Source organism: Oncorhynchus kisutch, linkage group LG4 (genome assembly GCF_002021735.2).
Source record: "Oncorhynchus kisutch isolate 150728-3 linkage group LG4, Okis_V2, whole genome shotgun sequence".
Taxonomy (NCBI): domain Eukaryota; kingdom Metazoa; phylum Chordata; class Actinopteri; order Salmoniformes; family Salmonidae; genus Oncorhynchus; species Oncorhynchus kisutch.
The window spans coordinates 15024959-15050341 of NC_034177.2; the positions used below are offsets into that span (position 1 = coordinate 15024959).

Below are 25383 nucleotides of genomic sequence, written 5' to 3' on the forward strand. Positions count from 1 at the left end.
ATAGAAAAACCCTACAGAAACTCCATACATTTTCCCAACGAACCATGGCGGAGTTAGTGCCTACAAAAAGACGACATTGCTATTGCTCTCGATTGTGGAGAAGAAACTTGTGGGCGTGGCGTAGCGTTTGGCCGGAGCAAGGAGTCTGGGTAGCCAGGCAAGGCAGATACCTTAGTGGATTCGGCTATTTCAGACACACCCGTTGCTGACAAGTGTATAAAATTTATCACACTGCCATGAAATCTCCATAGACAAACAGTGGTAGTATAATGGCATTACAGAAGAGCTCAGTGACTTTCAACGTGGCATCGTCATAGGATGCCACCTTTCCAACAAGTCAGTTCGTCAAATTTCTGCCCTGCTAGAGCAGTGCTGTTATTGTGAAGTGGAAACGTCTAGGAGCAAAAACGGCTCAGCTGCGAAGTGGTAGGCCACACAAGCTCACAGAATAGGACTGAAGCGCGTAGTGTCCACGGTTACAACACTCACTACCGAGTTCCAAACTGTCTCTGGAAGCAACGTCAGCACAAGAACTGTTCATCAGGAGCTTCATGAAATGGGTTTCCATGGCCGAGCAGCCACAAGCAAGCCTAATTGGCTGGAGTGGTATAAAGTTCGCTGCAATTGGACTCTGAAACAGAGTAAACGCGAGTAAATCACCATTTGGCAGTCCAAAGGATGAATCTGGGTTTGGCGGATGCCAGGAGAATGCTACCTGCCTGAATGCATATTGACAACTATAATGTTGGGTGGAGGAGGAATAATGGTCTGGGGCTGTTTTTCATGGTTCTGGCTAGGCCCCTTAGTTCCTGAAGGGAAATCTTAACGCTACAGCATACAATTACATTCTAGACGATTCTGTGCTACCAACTTTGTGGCAACAGTTTCCCGTTCCAGCATGACAATGCCCTCGTACACAAACCAAGGTCCATACAGAAATGTTTTTTGAGATCAGTGTGGAAGAACTTGACTGGCCTGCAGAGAGCCCTGACTTCAACCCCATCGAACACCTTTGGGATTAATTGGAACACCGACTGCGAACCAGGCCTACTTGGCCAACATCAATAACTGGCTTCACTAATGCTCTTGTGGCTGAATGGAAACAAGTCCCCTCAGAAATCTCCGACATCTGGTGGAAAGCCTTCCCAGAAGAGTGGAGGCTGTTATGGCACGAAAGGGGGGGACAAACTCCATATTAATGCCCATGATTTTGGAATGAGGTGTTTGACAAGCAGGTGTCCACATGCTTTTGGCCATGTAGTGTTCATGGCTGGTGAAAGACAGCTAAGCCTCATCCGCTGCACCACAGGGACATCTGCTGGACACACAGCTCATGTACTCCAGTAGGAAACACTTATATGCACTGGCCTCACCTCTACCAGACAGACAGCTGGTGAACAATACTAGGGTAGATATGTCATTTTGTCAACAATGGAATACTTTTAACATAAAACCACAGGAGGTTAGTGGCACCTTAATTGGGGAGGACAGGCTCTTGGTAATGGCTGGAGCAGAATTAATGAAATGGTATCAAATACATCAAACGCATGGTTTCCATGTATTTTATGCCATTTCATTCACGCCGTTCCAGCCATTTTAATATGTGCCATCCTCCCACTGCATAAAACAGCAACCTCCACTGCATAAAACAACCTTCTTTGTTCCATTACATACTTTTGTTTTCACCTATCCCGCCTTCAGAGGAGGGAGACCAGTGTAATGATCTGCATGAGGTATTGGGGTCAGTATTTATCAGGAAGTGGAAACAGGTACTGTTTCAGTACTGTAAAACATATTACACCAATACAAGTCTCTGAGAAAATCTTCCACTGGAATGTTGGTGTAACATCTTTCTTTCATTTTCATTTTCTCTCTCAGGCTTTTGAGTTCAGGAAGTTATAGCCACCCCTGATGCAGAATGACAGACACCTCTTTCTGTGTTCCAATCCTGATCTTGAGGGGAAAACACTAATGCTTGGATAGTTTCATCTGAGACACTTGATTAATCCCATTCTTTAACTTTTATTTTTGGTTTAGTTGGAGATGTGAATCCAACATATAATTTGTTAACTTGTCAACAAGTAAATAGGCTATTTACTGTATTGCAGAAGTGATATTGAATTGGGTTTCGTTGTCAACAGAACCAAATGTCAACATTCGAAGGAGATGTATTTTTTGTGCCACTGACTTAGTCTGGCATTAATTCCAGTTTGTCATGAAAAATAAATATATTGGATTCAGGTCTCCATCTCAACCTAAAATAAAAGTTAAAGAATTGGACTAAATCAAATTACAAACGGGAATTAAAGTCAGACTAAATTAGTGGCACAGATGGAACTATCCAAGCAGAATATACATTTCCTTAAAATGTTGATATTTAGTTGCGTTGACAACCAAACACAATTCAATAACCATTTTGTCTACAAATTAATAATTGATATGTTCGATTCACGTCTCCATCTTAACCAAAAATCTATATTAAAGAATAGGACTAAATTAAATGTATTTTTTTATGCACTTTAAATAAAGTTTGATTTGATTTAGACCTATTCTTTAACTTAGATTTTTGGTTGAGATGGAGACGTGAATCCAACATATTAATTATTAATTTGAAGATTACATTTGATGTCAACCAAATCTTTAAACCCTAGGCCTATATGTATTGTCGATTTTTAGTTGAACGCCTGTTTGAATTGAAACAACAGCTGTTGATGACATCGCAAAAACTATATAGGCCTGACAAAAATATAAATGCAACATGCAACAATTTCTAAGATTTCACAGAGTTACAGTTCATATAAGGAAATCAGTCAATTTAAATAAATTCATTAGGCCCTTATCTATGGATTTCACATGACTGTGAATATAGATATGCACCTGTAGGTCCCAGATACCTTAAAAAGGTAGGGGCGTGGATCAGAAAACCAGTCCATATCTGGTGTGATCACCATTTGCCTCATGCAGTGCGACACATCTCCTTCGAGTATAGTTGATCAGGTTGTTAATTGCGGCCTGTGGAATGTTGTCCCACTCCTCTTCAATGGCTGTGCGAAGTTGCTGGATATTGGCAGGAACTGGAATACGCTGTTGTACACGGTGATCCAGAGCATCCCTAACATGCTTACATTTGTGACATGTCTGATGAGTATGCAGGCCATGTAAGAACTGGCACATTTTCAGCTTCCAGGAATTGTGTACAGATCCTTACAACATGGGTCCAGGCATTATCATGCTGAAACTTGAGGTGATGGCAGCAGATGAATGGCACAACAATGCGCCTCAGGATCTCGTCACGGTATCTCTGTGCATTAAAATTGCCATCGATAAAACTGTACAAAATTTGTTTTGAAAAAGACATAACTAAGTCCATGGATATATTGTGTTAAATGTGCATTTCACACTTAAGACCTGGATACACCAGTCCAGGGCAGGAGCAATGTAGTGCCAGCAGTGAGATGGAGGAAAGGCAAAACAATTCATTCAAATACTTTTTCAAGGGGCTAAACACACAGATATAATGTAGTTTTAATATACATTCAGAAATTAAAAGATCTGAGTTTTAGAAATCCAAACTATTCTTTTGAGGCATGTAGTATTTTTTTAACTAGGCTAGTCAGTTAAGAACAAATTCTTATTTTCAAATGCAGCCTAATAACAGTGGGTTAACTAACCTTGTTCAGGGGCAGAACAACAGATTTTTACCTTGTCAGCTCTGGGATTCAATCTTGCAACCTTTCAGTTACTAGTCCAACATTCTAACCACTAGGCTACCTGTTGCTCCACAGCATGGGGTTATAGTTGTGTTTGTTGTTCATAGCTTATGCCTGCCCATACCATAACCCCACCGCCACCATGGGGCACTCTGTTCACAACGTTCACAACATCAGCAAACTGCTCGTCCACATGACGCCATACATGCTGTCTGCCATCTGCCCGGTCCAATTGAAACTGGGACTCATCCGTAAAGAGCACACTTCTCCAGCTTCCCTGAGACGGTTTATGACAGTTTGTGCAGAAATTCTTTGGTTGTGCAAACCCACAGTTTCATCAGCTGTCCGGGTGGCTGGTCTCAGGCGATCCTGCAGGGGAAGAAGCCGGATGTGGAGGTCCTGGGCTGGTGTGGTTACACGTGGTCTGCTGTTGTGAGGCCGATTGGACATACTGACAAATTCTCTAAAACGACATATGGTAGAGAAATTAACATTCAATGAAAACAAATGTGTGTGTAACCAGGCATTTAAACACATTTGTGCACCAAATTTGAGATAAATAAACTCTTGTGCATATAGACTAAGCAGGGCTGGTTTTAGTTAAAACCCTGGATGGGAGACCAAATGGATAGCTGTAGATAGATCAACTATCCAGTAGGAGGTGCTGCCCAGCCTATTGTTTTTTCTCTCTGATAGTGGATATAACAATGACGATCTGACATTGTTCAAAGGTACAAATTCTATACAAGGTTGAAAATTGGTTCCCATGATGACATAATCTTGTAGTTGAAATTTCACCCTCAAAACAGTTTACGTTGACTTTTTTCAAATGAAATGTATTTTACATGTAGATTCCATGTCTAAATATGTTGACAAATGACGTTGAAACAATGTTGATTCATTCAGTTTGTGCCCAGTGGGAAGGAACTCAAGTCCATGTTGATGTTGCATTTTATAGCAAAATATAAATAGACCAGAAATCACTTAAAATCAACAACAAAAATATGTTTATCAAAATATGTACAATAAATTAATCTGAAGAAACAATGTTATTCCTAAAGTAATATGTTGCTAGGATTAAGGGAGGAATGGTATGTTAGTTTGCTTATGTGTTGGCAGACGAAATGGTTGGTGTCTCTGTAGATGATAAATTAAACATTTGATTTAAGGCAACACTACATTTTGTTTTTTGAAAGTCTATGAATATTAATAAAGTGGGCTCATATACAAAGATAATCAGAGGAGGTGTTTTGAATTTTACAGCATTTCTCCCTGTACTTTATTGCATTTAGAGATGGTTGAAACTGCCACTAAATGTTAGGTACATTAAAAGGAAGATTTAGTTGAGTTAAATATGAGTTCATTGCAATTGACCCAGAATGTACAATATGACCATACAATACTTCCTATGCTTGTCAAACAAATCAACAACGCACATAGTCTACAACTCCCAATAAAGTTGTTCAAAATGGATGAAGTTATAAACTCAGGGATCATGATGAGGAACAGTTCAGTAGAGAACAATAATAAATCAAATAAAAACATCCAGGGAATCCACTTGATGTTGGATGAGCCGAGTTAATAGCCATAGTCAATACCACATAAGATGTTAGTGGTAGAATGGGGCAATTCCTAACTCATCACTGTTAAAAAATATATTGAAAAAAATATTTGTGGAAAACACTGATTTGACCTTTGCAGTGTCACCATCAAAGTGGAACAAAATGTTCAGTCACATAAAGTTAAGTCACAAAAAAAGGAGTAGATGACAGTTTCATGGCAGAGGTGGGGGGAAAAGCGCTCCAAAAATGTCCAGCATTTGAGGTTAGCGTGTTCCCAGGAGTTAAACTTGACAGATATTGTAGTATATAGTGGGGCTCTCGTTGACTGTGTCTTCCATCACCTCATAACAACAGTCTTGCTTGTGCAAAGGCAACTCGGTCAGTGGCATGCCATTCTGCATGTCGTGCAAGTTGTGTTTGTTCTGTGTGCCGTATGAAGGTTGAGACTGGGAAGGAACACACACACACACACACACACACACACACACAGTGATCAGTATCTCTGTGATAAGTGACAAAAACTGTTCAGATGTTCAGAGGTCTATATTCACATGACATATTGCTTTCATATGTTTGTTTTTTGTAACCCTGGTCAGTACACTGGTCAGTAATTATTTTTGTGCAGGGTCTCTTATACCTCACATTAAAACAGTTTTACAGAAATTCGGGACTATAGGTGGATGATATGGTTGCAGCTAGACAGTGACAGCTGCCTACCTTGGAAGTACCACCGCGAGGAAAGTCTTTCCGACATAAGTGGCCGATGATTCCTGCTGCCAGGGCGTCTCCAAGCACATTGATCATGGTTCGGAATCGGTCCCTGAAAAGACAGGAAATACAAAAGCTCCAGAGATCAGCCTCCCACTCCAACCACAAACATTGTCTCCGAATGCACCAACATACTTCCCCATAACAACCAGTCTCTCCTATGCCATGAAGTTAGTAAACAAGTTAGTAAACAATTTAAGGTTTCCCTTGACAACCATTCTAAATCATTGTCAGCTGTTTAAGTCACTATTAACTACATGTGTAGCATATGTTCTAATATGTTGTAGGCCTACTGTAGATATTGAATATTACTAACTTATGTCATAGTGAACTTACAGCACCCAGTCGATGGCCACAATGAGGGTGATGTCATCAGGTGGCAGACCCACTGATGTCAGGACAATGACCATGGTAACGAGGCCAGCCTGGGGAATCCCAGCAGCACCTATGCTGGCAGCTGTAGCTGTTATACTGTTAGAGACCAAAACAATCAATTACAAAGCTAAGAAGGTGCATTACAATACTATTCTGCCATGGTAACACTGATATGAGCAATACCTTTTGACAGCCTTATTGCTTGTAAGGATTTTTTATTAAATCAAACACAGTGATTGAATCTCATCATGAAAATAATGATATTTACTCAGTACAGCGATAATGCACATTCACATGTACTAATGTTGTGTGAAACAAAAGTAATATCAGGAGGAATGTTACTTTTTGTCACACCTGTTATAATCTCAGCACCCAGGACCAAGGCTGTCATGGCAGACTACACCGGGTGCTTACTGCTTTTGAGTTTGGACTCAAAGTTTCACCCTGCAGATGCAATGGTAGCTTTATGATTTGAAACCCAATACATACCCAGTGGTGTAAAGTAGTTAAGTAAAAATACTTTCAAGTACTACTTAAGTAGTGTTTTTGGTATCTGTACTTTACTATTTATATTTTTAACAACTTACTTTTACTTCACTAGGTTCCTAAAAAAAATTATGTACTTTCTACTCCATACAGTTTCTTTTTACACCCAAAAGTACTCATTTTGAATGCTTAGCAGGACATGAAAATGGTCCAATTCACACACTTATCAAGAAAACATCCCTGGTCATCCCTACTACCTGATCTGGCAGATTCACTAAACACAAATGCTTGGTTTGTAAATGATGTCTGAGTGTTGGAGTGTGCCCCAAGCTATCCGTAAATAAATTTAAAAAACAAGAAGATGGTGTCATCTGGCTTGCTTAATATAAGGAACTTAAAATTATTTATACTTTCACTTTTGATACTAAAGTACATTTTAGCAATTACATTTACTTTTGATACTTAAGTATATTTAAAACCAAATACTTTTAGACTTTTATTCAAGTAGTATTTTACTAGGTGACTCACTTTTACGTGAGTCATTTACTATTAAGGTATCTTTACTTTTACTCAAGTACGACAATTGGGTACTTTCTCCACCACTGTACATACCTAATGGTGACCAGCTGGCCAAAGTCCAGCTCATAATCGTTGACCTGGGCAATAAAGATGGCCGCCACGGCCTCATAAAGAGCCGTTCCATCCATGTTGATGGTGGCCCCCACAGGCAGCACAAAGCGTGCTATCTGCCGATCCACATTGCAGTTCTCCAGCAAGCACTTCATAGTGATGGGTAGAGTGGCAGAACTTGAGAGAGAGAGAGAGAGAGATCGTTGACTAAGGGGCTTCTACCATTATGAACTGATATCCTCTGGATAGAATATTGTCAGTTTTCCTCCTTTTCGCATCCTGTTTGCACTCCTTACTTACAACAATTGCAACACTGAGCTTTAAAGCTATTTAAAGTGAATTTTTAAACATACTTTTTGACATTTAAGTTATTATCTTAATACATTTCTGTCCTTCTCTTGAAACTCACCATACTGGGGATCAATTGCAACATGATACAGATGAATTTGCCTATGGTAAAGGTTTTGTAGTGTTTGAAGCTGATCAATCAAACTCGCCATTACAATGTTTAAAAGGAACCTTTTTCACGCATTCAGCTCAATCCTCTGACAGTTTTATTCACATCTGGTCCTGGAGGGCCACAGTGCATTTGTCCCTGCCCAACACTAGACTTCAGTGAGCGTTTTTTCGACTGTTCGGGCATATAATATTTTTGTTGGGGGGACACCGAAGTTTGGACCCAAAGTCTACGCCCCTTCGTCTGTGATTGGTCAACAGTAAGGATTTTTCAATAAAAAGTCTTAGCTGTCATTCAACCAGAGACGACTCGTTTTCCTGCACATTTTTTGTTTTGAAAAATACTGCACCAAGCAGTATAGTTAGATGTGAAACGACGCAACTACGCCAAAATAAAAACGCCAAAATAAATGACAGATTTCTTGAGTTATCTTAGATTCATTCGGACTATTCTGAGGAAATGGATACGGCATCTCAAAATGGACAAACAGTACTATTGTCGCTTTTTTCTTATTTTTCAAGTGAAGGTCGTTTAAGGGAATATGCGAGCACACAGGTTTGATTCGGCGCCAGCCAAACTGAAGCATGCTGATGCCTTAACACACCTGATGAATCAGGTGTTATGGAACTTTGTTGAATGGGGGGCAGTTACTTTTCTATTCAGGGGGTGAGTTGAAATTAAATTCCTCATAAAAAGCTAAGCTCAATTTCCAATTCAACATGAGTTGAATGCCAATTAATTTCATGCTGAACTAACTGAATTAAGAAAGGAAATGACCCCAACCCTGGTTGCATACTGTAGACCTTCAGGACAATGAACATCATTGTTCGATGAGAAAAATGGGCTCAGAGAGACAACTGCTTACCTTGAGGAGGTGGCCAGTGCTATGACCAAGGCTTGTAGCAGGCCTCTGATATAAGTGAAGGGGTTTTTCTGAGTCAGGACAAGGTAGAAGAAGGGGAGGAGGATGAGGCCGTGAACAAACAGCCCGGCCAGAACAGTGATGGTGTACCAGCCCAGCTTCTTCCCAAGATTAGATGGGTCCTGCATGTCCAGGATTTTTCCAGCTACGAGGAATATGATCCCAAATGGAAAATACCTGAAAGAAAAAGGAAGAGCGAATGACCTACTGTATATATACAACTGTGTTTCACGTTTGTAAAATACACACCTTCAAAGACTGTCTGTACTAGGTGAAATGTCAATGTGTTTTTCCTAATGAGCAGTTTCCACCCAGTGGAATAGAATAAAACTAAATAAATTGTTATTTTCTATTACATTATGTATTGTGAAAACTAGACAACTACTTTATTCATAAAAAATCATATGAAAAAAATTGCTGTGTTGTGCCACCTGAGTTGATCCCTGCCACTAAAACCATGTCAGAGCCAAGAGTCATTCAAGGCTTTGAGGTAAATCCTATTAGCAATTGAACTTCTATGGTAAGGCCGTTTGAACAATTTGGCCGGGCCGTTTGAGGTAAACCTGAGCTGCATGGGTGGTGCCAAAGTTCTCTGGGATTAGTCACTGTTGACCCTGAGCACAGAGTGTGCTACTCCTGGTCGACTAATCCTCGGCATGTGCAGTTCACTGCTGGGTGGAGCGAGTCAAGATGATTGCCTAACGTCTCCACCACATCTTGACCACAAGACGATGACCCCGTTCTCACCACATGCCCGTGTACAGGCCGTAGCCTCAGAAAGTAACACGGAACATACATCTGGGTAGCAGACTGTTTCTTTAGATCCCACTAGTTTGAATGTTCATGGGTTATGCTGTTCATAGCAGAAAGCCAAAAGGCTAAGTTGCCATCAAATGCAACAGACTTATGATATTTCTTGGGTAATTTAGCAGATGCTTGTATCCAAAGTGACAGTTTATTGTGACACACATTCAGTATACAGTGTACAGTATTCAGTATACAGTGTGGGAATCACACCCACAAACCTGGTGTTGCCGGTACCATCCTCTAACCCACTGAGCCAGTAAATTAGAACCTTTATCATTTAAACAAATGATAAATATGGTAACGGACACATATGCTGGTACTTATAAAGCTGGTACCCCGCTTACCAAACAGCAGTGTTGGTGATTTTCATGACACATTCGTTGACGCACTGACACACGTTGACTAGTGGTGCTCCTCTTTCGCCCATTTTCCCCAGCAACAGCCCTGAAGGAACAAAATGAAAAATATATATATCTGGCTCTATCTTCTCAGTCTAGAGAGATGGATACATATAATATTGATACTAGAGGGATAGACAGCTGCAGATGTATAATGTAAACAGACTTAATATAAACAGAAAAAAGAAGGAAACAGAAAAGACTGGCCTTCAGAATACAGTCAGTGGTGGAAAAAGTATCCAATTGTCATACTTGAGTGAAAGTAAACATACCTTAATAGAAAATGACTCAAGTAAAAGTGAAAGTCACCCAGTAAAATACTACTTGAGTAAAAGTCTAAAAGTTTTGATATACTTAACTATCAAAAGAAAATGTAATTGCTAAAATATACTTAACTGCAAAAAAATGTGTCAAAGAAATTTACTTTATGTCTACAATACTAAGTGGTATGTTTGGGGCATATCCAACACATCCCTGAGTACCACTCCTCATATTTTCAAGCATGGTGGTAGCTGCTTCATGTTATGGTTATTCTTGTCATGAGTAAGGACAAGGGAGTTTTTTAGGATAAAAATAAATGAAATAGAGCTAAGCACAGGCAAAATCCTAGAGAAAAACCTGTTTCAGTCTGCATTCTAACATACACTGGGAGACAAATGAACCTTTCAGCAGGACAATAACCTAAAACACAAGGCCACATATACACTGGAGTTGGTTACCAAGATTACATTGAATGTTCCTGAGTGGACTAGTTACAGTTTTGACTTAAATTGTCTTGAAAATCTATGGCAAGACTTGAAATGGCTTACTAGCAATGATTAACAACCAACTTGACAGAGCTTGAAGAATATTTTAAAATAATAATGGGCAGATATTATACAATTCAGGTGTGCAAAGCTCTTAGAGACTTACCCAGAAAGACACACAGCTGTAATCACTGCCAAAGGTGATTCTAACATGCATTGACTCAAGGGTGTGAATACTGATGTAAATAAGATATTTCTGTATTTAATTTTCAATAAATGTGCAAAAAAAATTCTGATAACATGTTTTCACTTAGTCATTATGGGGTATTGTGTGCAGATGGGTTTAGATGGGTGAGAGAAAAAAAGCTATTTAATCCATTTTGAACTCAGGCTGTAACAAAACAACGTGGAATAAATCAAGGGGAATTAATACTTTCTGAAGGCACAGCAAATCGCTTCAGATTCCTGATATTAAGCAAACCATTTACGGACAGCCAGGGGCACACTGCAACAAATCATGTGTTTAGTGAGTCCGCCAGATCAGAGGCAGTAGGGATGACCAGGGATGTTCTCTTGATAAGTGCGCATATTGGACCATTTTCCTGTCCTGCAAATCATTCAAAATGTAACGAGTACCTTTGAGTGTAAGGGAAAATGTATGGAGTAAAAGGTACATCATTTTCTTTAGGAATGTGGTGAAGTAAAAGTAAAAGTTGTCAAAAATATAAATAGTACAGTAAAGTAGTATTTTAAAGTATTTTTACTTAAGTACTTTACACCACTGCTGGTCTTACCCATAGTGGCAGAGAAGATGACGATCCCCAGCACATTCATCTGTTGGCTGTTGCCAGGTCTGGTCTTGTAGTGGATCTCAGGGGGTGGAGTGAGCTCCAGGGACACCGTCCGACCACTGGGGTCACTTTCATCAGGTATGGCGTACACAAAGTTGGGCTGCACTGTGACCCTGGAGACTTTCAGGATAGGAACCAGATCTGTTTTGTACTGGAACAATAAGAACATTGCAGATGAGTAAGGCAATATAAACTACAATACCCATCAGCTGTAGGGATTTGTTAATCACAACCAATGGAACATCTGACTTATTAGGAACAATGGTAAATGTATCATTGGTCTAGTGTTACTCACCTGCTGAAATGTTGCCTCAATAAGATTGGAAGGAACCATATTCCTGTAAAAAGATAATATGTTATAATTTAGCATGTTGATATGTTGGTGCATGCATTAAGGGTGAAACACGTGGTCATTCATTAATGATCAGTGTCAGTAAGGTGTAATCAATACAGCACAAGAGAGAGCCATAATACTTTATAATTATTCCAACTTGATGAGTATGATTATCACAAATAGCATCCTTTTGAATTGTTACAGGAAGTTGTGAACCATACAAAGGAAAGTGGTCCCCTGCACTCTGAGAATTGATCTGGTGTATTCTACAGAATGTATATATTCAGTGATGAATACACATTTTGAGATATGTCTGCATAAAATATTTGATGTGTTTAAAGTATTTGTATGGGCCAAGTAATTTGATGTATTTGCAAAGAAAGTAAGAACTTGTGAAGTGTGGACACTGTGCTATCTAACCTCCAAACAAGCTTCAATGCCATACAACACTCCTTCCGTGGCCTCCAACTGCTCTTAAACGCTAGTAAAACCAAATGCATGCTTTTCAACCGGTCGCTGCCTGCACCTGCATGCCCGACTAGCATCACCACCCTGGATGGTTCCGACCTAGAATATGTGGACGTCTATAAGTACCTAGGTGTCTGGCTAGACTGCAAACTCTCCTTCCAGACTCATATCAAACATCTCCAATCGAAAATCAAATCAAGAGTCGGCTTTCTATTCCGCAACAAAGCCTCCTTCACTCAAGCCGCCAAGCTTACCCTAGTAAAACTGACTATCCTACCGATCCTCGACTTCGGCGATGTCATCTACAAAATGGCTTCCAACACTCTACTCAGCAAACTGGATGCAGTCTATCACAGTGCCATCCGTTTTGTCACTAAAGCACCTTATACCACCCACCACTGCGACTTGTATGCTCTAGTCGGCTGGCCCTCGCTACATATTCGTCGCCAGACCCACTGGCTCCAGGTCATCTACAAGTCTATGCTAGGTAAAGCTCCGCCTTATCTCAGCTCACTGGTCACGATGGCAACACCCATCCGTAGCACGCGCTCCAGCAGGTGTATCTCACTGATCATCCCTAAAGCCAACACCTCATTTGGCCGCCTTTCGTTCCAGTACTCTGCTGCCTGTGACTGGAACGAATTGCAAAAATCGCTGAAGTTGGAGACTTTTATCTCCCTCACCAACTTCAAACATCAGCTATCTGAGCAGCTAACCGATCGCTGCAGCTGTACATAGTCTATTGGTAAATAGCCCACCCTTTTCACCTACCTCATCCCCATACTGTTTTTATTTATTTACTTTTCTGCTCTTCTGCACACCAATATCTCTACCTGTACATGACCATCTAATCTTTTATCACTCCAGTGTTAATCTGCAAAATTGTAATTATTTGCCTACCTCCTCATGCCTTTTGCACACATTGTATATAGACCCCCCCTTTGTTTTCTACTGTGTTATTGACTTGTTAATTGTTTACTCCATGTGTAACTCTTTGTTGTATGCTCACACTGCTATGCTTTATCTTGGCCAGGTCGCAGTTGCAAATGAGAACTTGTTCTCAACTAGCCTACCTGGTTAAATAAAGGTGAAAAAAAAAATGAAAAAAAAAAAGTGTCTCAGTTGTGAACACAGTAGAGGCCATTTTCCCCTTATGTTATAAGGCCTCCTACAGTATGTTATAGGCCCCCTACAGTATGTTATAGGCCCCCTACAGTATGTTATAGGCCCCCTACAGGCCATCACTGTAAATAAGAATTTGTTCTTAACTGACTTGCCTAGTTAAATAAAAATGTAAATTAATTAGATCAGTTTAACTCGGGCTCTCCTCTCTTCCGGTCTTTCCTTAACTTAATAATTAGATAAAGTGGGCAGACCACTCCCATGAGGGCCCTTAAAAGAGGGAGGTACGATCAGACAGACATGAGCCAGACTCCCTCCTGACGTGTGCTGGCGAAGAGATCCTCCACCGAGATCATTGTATCCCCACCGTTCATGATTGAGTTAATCTGTAAATCATCCCTTATGGATGACTAAAAATACCCTAATCACCCCTGTGATTTAACTGGATTGTGAGACAGTCATTGCTACTGCACAGGACTACGCAAGCATTGACAACAATAGGTAGTAGCATGCATGTTAGGCCTGTATCTAGTACCAGAGATGGGACCAAGTCAGAATTTGGACGTCTTAAGCAAGTCTCAAGTCTTAATCTTTGAGTCTCGAGTCAATTCCCAAGTAATAATGGGCAAGTCTCAAGTAAAATTCCAAGTTCCACGGCTCAGGTCAAGTCACTAATTTGGGGTTTAGAGTCCTCAAGTCACTGTGTTTTATGCCAATTTCAATGCAGTTGCAATACATCAGTGATTTTGGACCCACATGTTTTACAAACTGCATCCCTTTTCCCCCCACTACCACAGTCTTTGAAACTGAATGCAACCATTTTTGGGACTGATGATGCCCTGATGCACAGGTTTCCCCACAGGTCCCAGAGTGGTGGGGCAAATTGTTTCCCCTGGGGCCTGGATATTTTCCTAATCTGGTAACCTAACCAGGTATAAATCAGGACCCTATAGGGTCTGACAGTGATTAATTAGTAGTTGTAAAAAGGTATTTGTATGGGAGTGGGACCAGATTAACATTTACAGCAAATTAAAGGAGCAATTAGGGTTAAGTGCCTTGCTCAAGGGCACACTGACAGATTTTCACCTAGTCAGCTCAGGGCTGTGAACCATTGACCTTTCGGTTACTGGCCCAACGCTCTTAACCACTAGGTTACCTGCCACCTACTCACCTAAACAGGACACATGGTTTTAAATTAATTCTGGAAAAACTCCTGGCCCCAGGGAGGATGAAAACCCTGTCAAACTGCAGCAACCTTTTTATTTAACATTTACTTATAGAACATTTTATTTAAAAAAATTCCTTCCCTTAACATCAGACTGAAAAATCGTCTCGTTTTCTTCCCATACAGTTTAGGTGTAGGGTGCTGCAACATTTCTGTGAAGAGTTATTGCTTGTGTATGTTGGGAGTGATGTGTTATCACGTTTGCTAGTAAATAAATACTGGAGGACAATGGGGCTGTGCGCGTTAGATTACATAGTTTGTGTCTGGCCTGCGCAACCGGTGATTTAAGTGACTCTGAGTGTTCAAGACACAGAACAGAAAGCATATAACATGCAGCACTCCGTTATAAAGGAGTCATGACGTGGCCCTCTTTGGCCCTCCTTCCCCCTCTCTTTCTCGCCTACACCCAGGCTGCTGTTATCTCAGGTCGTAAATTCCTGGAGGAGACTCTCTTCCTCATGGCCAGACAGTATATAGAGAGAGAAGGTTTCACATGAGAACAAAGGAACCTCTCCTCCAGCATAGAACTTGAGAACTGAACAATGTACATGTTTTGGAGAAGGTGTACACGGTCGGGGAAGAATCCAGCTACGACTGGTCCATTTCGTTTAATGTTTGTGAAACTCATGAGAGACAATACAGCCACATTACCATAACTCTGTTTATACAAGAGTCTCAGTTATGAGGCTTGCATCTAATTGTTGTATAAAATGAATGAGTAATGATGAAACTATTTGTGAAATTATGTAATGTGATTTTAAACTGTTTAATGCAAGGGAACACAATTCCCTTTAAAGTTAAGTAAGTCATTGGCCCGCCCCATGAGCACAGACATTGATCTGGCGTCATGGGACAGCCTTTTTCTGCTCTTCCGAATATAACCCCCACCTTGGGAATTTATCTTCAAGACCAACTTACATCGATAACCATGAGAGGGCTAAGTTTCAGACCAGTACCTCATCACAGAGGGAGTTAAGGTTTGAGTTGATTGTTGAATCGTTTAACCATACCACGTGGTTAAACTCTGAAACTATCGATCCGACAGAATAAGAACTACTCTTAGATACTAATTACTAGTCTGCAGCTAGAAATTGTGTACCCGTGAATGCGAAGGCCGACAACCGCCGAAACATCTATCTATAACAACATTGCTGAATGTTACTCTGAACTATCCATTCTAACCACGGCAGAGAGAGAGAGGGTGGACAAACTCTCCAACAGAAACAAACTTTCCAAAAGAGATCAAGACGATATACACTGAGCTTAAATATATATATTGATTGCAATTATTCCCGAACGAGTTAGCGTTCATGTGCAAAGGATTAGCATTTCAATTGTTATAATTATCAACTTTGTAGTGTCTTATCTTTCGCGCCCTTCTCAGTCCCTTTGTCTACCAAGCCGCCATGCCGGATTAGGCCACTAGGGCACATCTCATATCATTTCCTTGTAACCATATTTACTCTGTTTGTGTGTGCATTTCTGTGATTTAGTTAGTTAATAAATAAATTATTGAGACAATTGATGTATGGAGGATTCATAGTGAAGACTGGGTTCGTGCAGATAACCAGCAATTTACGACGTTTGGAATGCGACTAACGTGAGGTAAAGAATAATTCATTCATTAGAAGACTAATTGATCAGATGTTAAAATATCTGAAAAGTTGTATTAGGAATATTTTTGTAATCTGAATATTTTCCTTGGTGCCCCAAACTTCCTAATAAATTACATTTACATGATTAAGTTAGTTTAATCACGTAATAATAATTACAGAGAATTTATTTGATAAAATTAAGTCTTCAGTTTAATGATGCCAAAGACACGACAAAGGACATATAGGATAATATAGTGTGTGAGATGACAAAATTCAAGTCGATATCGAGTGGCAAGTGTTTTTTCTTTTTGCAAAGTCAAGTCTCAAGTTGCAACATTTGCTAGAGGACAAGTTTTCATCATATCAAATCAAATTGGTCACATACCCATATTTAGCAGATGTTATTGCTGGTGTAGCGAAACACTTGTGTTCCTTGCTCCAACAATGCAGTAGTATCTAACAATTCACATATTTATTTATTTGTACGTTTTATCAATTGAATTATTGCCAGAAGTAGTCATTTGGACTGGAATGTCTATTTATGCTCTTCATTTGAGGGGAGAAAAACATATGGATTAACACCCAAATATTAGAGATTACTTTATTAAGACATAGGCTTGACACGTTAGCATGTCTTGTAATTACATTAAAAGCCGTATTTTTTGCCATTTAAAAACATACAAAGCCCAATGTGATTGGGACTGATATTAGATAGGAGTTTGATGTGAGATTCTGGTAATTGATTGTTGTTAGACTGGATATATAGGCTGTTTTGAAACTACAGATACTAGTTTGCGTGAGAATGCTAGTTTCTGTGAGACAGGTGAAGGTTGTAACTAGACTGAGGCCAGTATTTAATCAACTGTAGACAGTGGATTCCCAGTTAGCAAACGTGTGTTTGATTTGCACAGAAAGAAGTCCTATGAAGGGAGTGGACACTTGATATGGAAATTGGCGGTCTGGTTGTGGGTGCTGGATGACTTCTCAGCCTGATTTTTCATCAGCACTGAAGTGTCATGCTACAGGACTGAGAGTCCCTAAATCTAGTGCCAGGAGTCTATAATTGTACCGTGAGGCAGCTTGATGTTCAAGTAGACCCCCTGGACAGGACACTAGTCGATCGCAGGACCTTACCCCCAATCAATCTCCTTAATGCTGAGTGCCAAACAGAGACGCATCGGGTCCCATTTTTAGAGTCTTGATTCAGCCAGTGATAAAACTCCCAACCTTCCCATCTCAGAGCGGAGACACTAACCACAAGGCCGCTGTGTTGGTCCCTACATTGTAAATATTGTATATGGGCAATTCCACGCTAACGGAATTGTGCTGATAAGAATATTTTTCACTTAAAATATATGCATCATAAAAACCATTGATTTCAAAGTTGAACAAACCATACAACTCTATGCACAAGGACTACTTTTTACAATCTACAAAGAAATGATTACAAAAACACATTTACTGGAAGAACTGTGCAGATGCGAAGTTTGGTAACAGTAAAATCTCCCTGTGTTTTTTATGTGATCACATTTTCCAAAAATGTAAATATCTGCTCTGAATTAAGAATGAGGTGTCAGCTATGACATGGCACCTTGACTATGAAAAACAATATTTTGGTTATTGAACTAGAGTAAATTAGGATAACCGGTAACAGAATTGTGTCAAAGGAATTTCATCATGGGTCCCTGATCTGTACTACACAGAAATGCATAATAATGATAATAATGCCATTCTCTTCAAGGTGATGTGTTCTAAATAGGTACATAAAGATGAGGATATTGCATATTTTTCTTTTATTCTATACCCTGGCTATTATTTTAATAAGCGCTGCCACCAAACAAGACCAAATTTGGTTGGCCCGGATCTGAACCAATCATAGACGTCTAGGTTTTACAAGTTTGGACAGTACAGTACAGTACAACATAGAACATAGTTCAGTACATTACAGTAGAGTTCAGTACAGTAGAGTATATACAAGTAGAGTATAGTTCAGTACAGTAGAGTTCAGTACAGTATAGTAAAGAAGAGTATAGTACATTATAGTGTACTCAACTCTACTCCACTCTATTCTACACTACTGTACTGTACTACACTTTTCTTTAGTGTACAGTAGTGTGCTCTACTGTAATGTACTGTACTGGGATGTCCGAATTTGTGAAACATAGACGTCTATGACTGGTTCGGATTTGGTCCGGTCAGTAAGAGCCGGGAGAGGTGACATTAATTGCAGCGAGAGAGAGACTATTGTTGACTTTTGGTTTGACCACCAGATGACAGAAAGAGAGAGAAAACAGTTGAACATCAGCTGAACATAACAGTATGCCAGTGGAAGGGAAGACAATAGCAGGTGACCCAACTGGGGTTTGTAACTACCACGATTTCCCATTGTAGCTAATTAAATTGCAGCAATTCATATTTTTCTGAAATTCCATTACCGATTTGGTAACAGAATTTCGATTTTGAATCACTGTTCCTAGGCCATCATTGAAAATAATAATTATTTCTTAACTGACTTGCCTGGTTAAATAAAGGTCAAATATATATATATTTTTAAATGTAATAATTCATAAATAAAATTGATAAAAAACACAACTAGTTAATATGTCTACCTTGACCTGTTACTTCTGTGAACATTCATTATCCTCCTCACGAGGGAGAGAAATTAGAAAACATCTTCAAGATATGTGGGTTTTTGGTAACAGAATTTCAAGGCACAAGGCAAAAAATTATCCTAAACTTAATATAAATGTTGATATTAGTTGGCAGGGGTCTTTACTTTTGATGTATTTCTAATACCTTGAGACGTTTTCTGGTAGGATGTTTTCTAAGACCCTTTTACCATCAAAGCCTTTGCTTATTCCACATTTTTATGATGGTAAATGGTTGAAAATCTTAATATGCCTTAATAAAAAAAAAATATATATATATACTCTTAGCTTTCATTTGACACCCAAATTGACATGCTCCTATGATCTTCACATGTTGGTGCTTATGTTTCCTTTAACATGAAAATGACCATATTGTTTGTCCCTAGACTGAAAGTATTGTTGTAGATATTGGTTGTTCATAAAATATAGGTATTTTGTAATATTGCTTGTCCCAGCACCTAGGCCCTAGACGTATATTGATTGCTGTAGATATTGCCCCCCCCTCCAAAGTAAACCCCAATAAAAAAAAAAGAAAGTCTAAAATCACCAGTAATTCAGCAAAAAAAAAGAGTCATTTAGGAAAGAGACACACACTACATGAGTATGTACAAAAGTATGTGGACACCTACTTGTCGAACATCTCATTCCTAAATGATGGGCATTAATATGGAGTTGGCCACCCCTTTGCTGCTATAAAAGCCTCCACTCTTCTGGGAAGGCTTACCACCAGATGGTGGAACAATGCTGTAGGGACTTGCTTCTATTCAGCCACAAGAGCATTAGTGAGGTTGGGCAGTGATGTTGGGTCATTAGGCCTGGCTCGCAGTCACCGTTCCAATTCATCCCAAAGGTTTTCGATGGGGTTGAGATCAGGGCTCCGTGCAGGCCAGTCAAGGTCTTCCACACCGATCTTGACAAACCATTTTTTTATGGACCTCACTTTCTGCACTGGGGCATTGCATGCTGAAACAGGAAAGGGCCTTCCCCAGACTGTTGACACAAAGTTAGAAGCACAGAATCATCTAGAATGTAATTGTATAATGTAGCATTAAGATTTCCCTTCACTGGAACTAAGGGGCCTAACCCGACCCATGAAAAACAGCCCCAGACCATTATTCCTCCCCCACCGAACTTTATAGTTGTCGCTATGCATTGGGGCAAATAGCGTTCTCCTGGCATCCACCAAACCTAGACTAGGCCGTCGGACTGCCAGATGGTGAAGCATGATTCATCACTCCGGAGAACGTGTTTCCACTGCTCCAGAGTCTAATGGGGGCGAGCTTTACACCCCTCTAGCTGACCATTGGCATTGCGCTAGGTGATCTTAGGCTTGTGTGCGTGCGGCTGCTCGGCCATGGAAACCCATTTCATGAAGCTCCCGACCAACAGTTCTTGTGCTGACGTTGCTTCCAGAGGCAGTTTGGAACTCGGTAGTGAGTATTGCAACTGAGGACAGTCAATTTTTACACACTATACGCTGTGAGCTTATGTGACCTACCACTTCGCGGCTGGGCCATCGTTGCTCCTAAATGTTTGTCCTTCACAATAACAGCACTTACAGTTGACCGGGGCAGCTCTAGCAGGGCAGAAATATACACCTGTCAGCAACGGGTGTGACTGGAATGGCCGAATCCACAAATTTGAAGGGGTGTCCACATGTTTTTGACCATGGAGTGTATGTGATCGTGTCTCAATGTAATCAAGCTATGAAATTATTGTTATTTTAGAATAAAATACATTTTGGGCTTAGTTGTGGTCAATTTGCAGTGTACAAATTATTATAATTATGTTCCGGTCCCCTGACCATCCTCTCCGACAAAAATCAACCCACGGCTGAATCTAGTTGCCTACCCCTGCCTTAGACAGTATTGATTGTTTGTAGATATTGCTTGTCGAGCTTCAGGTTTATCTTCATTGGTCACTCACCTGATGAGATCTAGCAAGGCATCAGCAGAAGTCATGACGGGCCCTCCTCCTAGCCTGATGCTGTCCATCTCAGTGCCCACCCCAGGCTTGATGATGATCACCAGCAGGATACCCACCACCACCGCAATGAAGGTGGTCCACAGATAGTAGGTCACAGTGAGAACACCCACACGACAACAGGATTTGGGCTCCATGGATGACAGGCCTGACATTAAACTGTAAAAGGGAAAAGAGAGAGAGCATCAAATAATGGAAATATACAATAAAAAATGTCCCAATAATTGCTCTGGTGCCTAAATTTGTACTCAAATATGGTTCCAATCTACTGACCTGTTAAATGAAGCTACGGAGAATGACTAGGAGTGTGGACCTAAGCGAGATCTAATTCAAATTTCTAATGAAGTGGGGACCCCGTTTCAAATGTTTGTTGTAAGTACTATTACTTCTTATACCATTGGACAGGTGTGATATAACTGGAACCAGTCATGTTATGTAGACAATATGGAATCTATTGACATTTGGTTTCCAAAAATTACCATTCTGTAGGGGGTAAGCTACTTTCATTGGGTGTAGTGTGATAACAGCAGCAAAATTAGTCAACATCCCTTGTCCAGTTATGCAATTTTCTCAAAGGCATTTTAAAAGTCACTTTTGAGGCTGAATATCTTTTGTGTTGAGTGAACATCAAATATTTGTATTCCGCTGTTGCTGATGAAATATAAAACCATATTATGGGACAGAGGCTGACATCACAGATGTTTACCTGGATGTGATGAGGGGGAGGATAAGCATTTTGAGCATTCTCATTAGAAGCTCTCCAGGGAATGAGAAATATATCTTAGCCTGGAGGGGAAATCAGAAGAAACACAAGTTACATAAAAACAATTATTATACATTATAAGTAGACATGAACCCCTCCAAAGCAGTGGCAGCTGGTGACTTAATTTGAGGAAAAGGATGCATCTTCAAACATATTACAAAACTTAAGAAACCCAAGCAGTGTTCCTGACTTCAAACTCTTTCCACAGGAGACCCTTTTCAAAGGTTGGACAGATATTTTTGTTTCAAGTATTCCTTTCCAATAGGAAAAAGTTCCCATCAACACACACTTGGGTGAATCTCAAATGCCTTGCTTTTCAGATTCACCCCTTGTGAAAAGGTTGTTCTTGGTTTTCAAATTAGTAGAAAAAAAAGTGGAATAATCTTGGTTGATTCGATCAGGTTCATAGGAATAAAATCTTTATAATTTACATTAGTCATTGATCAAATATAAAATCGATGTGGTTTCAAATGTTTGGATGGCATTGATACTGTAGGTCTCAGAGCCATAGATGACTTGCTGTAGGTGATAGGGTTGTGGTCAATTTAATTTAAATTCAGAAAGTATACATTGAAGAGAATTGGAATGGAATTGACCACAACCCTGATGAGTGACACAGTTCTTAGTTGTAACACGCACAGTAATTCCCTCCAGTTAAACCTTTGCTCACTTTTAAACATCAGCCTTGGGTCACACGTCACCTGTGATTATCGAGCACACTTAAGGCCATGTTTGCTTTGGCAAGCCAATTCTCAGTCTGAGATCAAATAATCCCTTCTCCTCTCCTGACATGACTGAGCTTGGATTGACCTGTTCTGAACATCGGTTTTCTTTCATCTTTCACGTACAAGTGAACTGGAAGGGCGTGATAATGTGGGCAGATGATACATTTCCTTCCTAAACTTATGAGTCCCAAAAGATGGCCTATAACCATCTAGGTATCTCCTGTTGCTTTCCAAGAATATGCTGCAATTCCTTTTCTGAAGCCATTCATCGATTCACCATCTATGGTCTAGATGACAATTTCTTCCTCCACAAAATGCATTGAGACTGCTACATGTGCGTCAACGGAGTGCTTTCCTCTCAGAAACATTTTGCTTAGTAGAGGTCATTATCTCCTTCCCAACAACCACTTTTTTCAATCAAGAGAATGAATGCAGGCTGCTCTTATAGCTGTGCACTGGCTCGCTGTTCCTATAACAACTGTAACGCACAACACTTTACAGGGTTCCATTCCCATCCTTTGCTGATAGTGTTGTGCACTTGAAGCTTCTCTCAATGGTTCATTAGGTCTGGCTGCTGATGATATCCTTTGGTTTTCTACAACCCAACAACGAAATGCTCCAGTGCATCAAGGCAATGCAAACAGGAGTTCTGTAGGCGTTTAAGTGGAACACCGTCACGAAAAGAGGGCGAGGTGGTCAAACAGAAAAGTGCCCAATGTATAAAACATTAAGAACACCTACTCTTTCCATGACATAGACTGACCAGGTGAATCCAGGTGAAAGCTATGATCCCTTATTGATGTCACTTGTTAAATCCATTTTAAATCAGTGAAGATGAAGGGGAGGAGACAAGTTAAAGAAGCATTTATAAGCCTTGAGACAACTGAGACATGGAATGTGTATGTGTGCCATTCAGAGGGTTAATGGGCAAGACTTAAGTGCCTTTGAACAGGATATGGTAGTAGGTGCTAGGTACACCGGTTTGTGTCAAGAACTGCAACGCTGATGGGTTTTTCACACTCAAGTTTCCTGTGTGTATCAAGAATCGTCCACCATCCAAAGGACATCCAGTCAACCTGACACAACAGTTGGAAGCATTGGGTTCAACATGCACCAGCATCCCTGTAGAACGCTTTTGACACCTTGTAGAGTCCATACCCCGACAAATTCAGGCTGTTCTGAGGGGAGGGCAACTCAATATTAGGAAGGTGTTCTTAATATTTTGTACACTCAGTGTATGTATGCACTGCTAAGATACTTTCAAACCAAGAGACATATGGACCTGGAAGGCTGGCACATCAAATAATCAAACAGAATTTGCACATGCATCTGACTGTGATAACGAGCAACTTACCTGGGTAGAGAGATGGCTCCCTCTTAACACAGCCCCCAGGACACAGCCCGTCAACACGGCAAAAACCGAGAGCGTCAGCAAGCCGTTGCGCTTCACGTAGCCCCTTAACCAGTGTTTCAAGTCATCAACAAAAGCCCCATGGAGAAATCTATTGACACGTTGGTACATGGTTTCTCCTCTTGGAGAATATGAGCTATTGTTGGAGCGCGTCTCCTCGCGTTCAGTGGGCAGTAGTAGCTCCTCCATAGTTCCAAGTCCTTCACTGGGAAGACCGTCAAATTCTTCTGGAGTGGGGCGATTCTGAGGAACCACATAGCCTACATGGGGATTAAGCCATCATTGCTGTGTAGAGTAAACACCTGCCAGCCACAGCCCACAGTCAGGGAGAATTAGCGGGACTAAGAGGCTTACAAGTGTGTAATAAAATCTAACAAGTCTCTCTTGTTAGGCGGCTGCCATGATTATGTACTTCTTCATTGTTGATGTCTTGTCATCTCAATCAATCATCACATTTATAAAGCTCTTTTGACATCAGCAGAACTCAAAGAGCAAGCAGAAGTGGAAGCAGAAGCACAGTGGCCAGGAAAAACTCCCTAGAGGCCTAGAGAAAAACCTAGAGAGGAACAAAGCTAAGAACATAAGGTCCATCCTCTTCTAGGTGTAACAGGCAATCTGCAACAACCTTGCTTTTCACAGGACCTTTAACTTTCTTGGACACGTTATAGGCTACTGAGGGCATAGCTGTGGGAAGTAGGGGTGCTGAGGATGCTGCAGCACCCTCTGAAAAATAGAATAATAAAAAATATATATTTTTTAATTATTAAATAACAAAGTAGTGCACTGTGCCTTTACTAGTCCTGTATTAGCTGACCAATATGGCCGCCCGTAGGCCAATTTTCTTTTCAGCATTGCACAATTAAATTATACATTCAGAAACGTTTGCATTCCGCATCCTTGATTATTTTTTAAAATGTGCTTTCAAATTGAATTTATGAACTCAGATTAAATGAATCCCAATTAAACTGATCCCATCTAAGAATCAGTAGATGAATCCCCATTAAGGTCAATCTTATAAAGTTTGATCGTCATTGTGATCTAGATAACAAAACAAAGGGATGCCTGCAATCCAATCAAATCCTAACCCCGCACAGGCTATATAAGATGCGTAGGTGAGCCAACAGTTAAGCAATGGTTAATGCAACTAGTTTGAGAGGCTTGGGAAGAGGTTGTGCCACATTTTGACCTAGATGTGTGTGCCAAAAGGTCTTCAATTAATTCAAGATCTTAATGTGCCACTGAATGTATTTTCTGTGGATTTACATTTAACTATTGACGTACTCTTTGCTACATAATAATTAACGTATTATAACATTCCATTAACATATAACAACCTAAGCATTTTGGTATACTTTTGTCCAGCACAGGACAGCAGTAATATTTCCTGTTGCGACCAA

General features: G+C 40.3%; 1 protein-coding gene across 1 annotated transcript; it reads right to left on the reverse strand.

Moving 5' to 3' along the window:
* Window positions 1–4230: 4230 nt before the first annotated feature.
* On the reverse strand, window positions 4231–24175 carry LOC109889092 (excitatory amino acid transporter 5). The gene is made up of 11 exons (XM_031822234.1): window positions 23930–24175; window positions 21794–21873; window positions 21031–21246; window positions 12008–12050; window positions 11656–11863; window positions 10062–10161; window positions 8854–9087; window positions 7514–7708; window positions 6377–6511; window positions 5990–6092; window positions 4231–5718 (listed from the first exon to the last, which is right to left on the reverse strand). Exons 1-11 carry the CDS (start codon window positions 24173–24175, stop codon window positions 5554–5556), a joined length of 1725 nt encoding a protein of 574 aa, XP_031678094.1. The 3' UTR covers window positions 4231–5553.
* Window positions 24176–25383: the final 1208 nt, after the last annotated feature.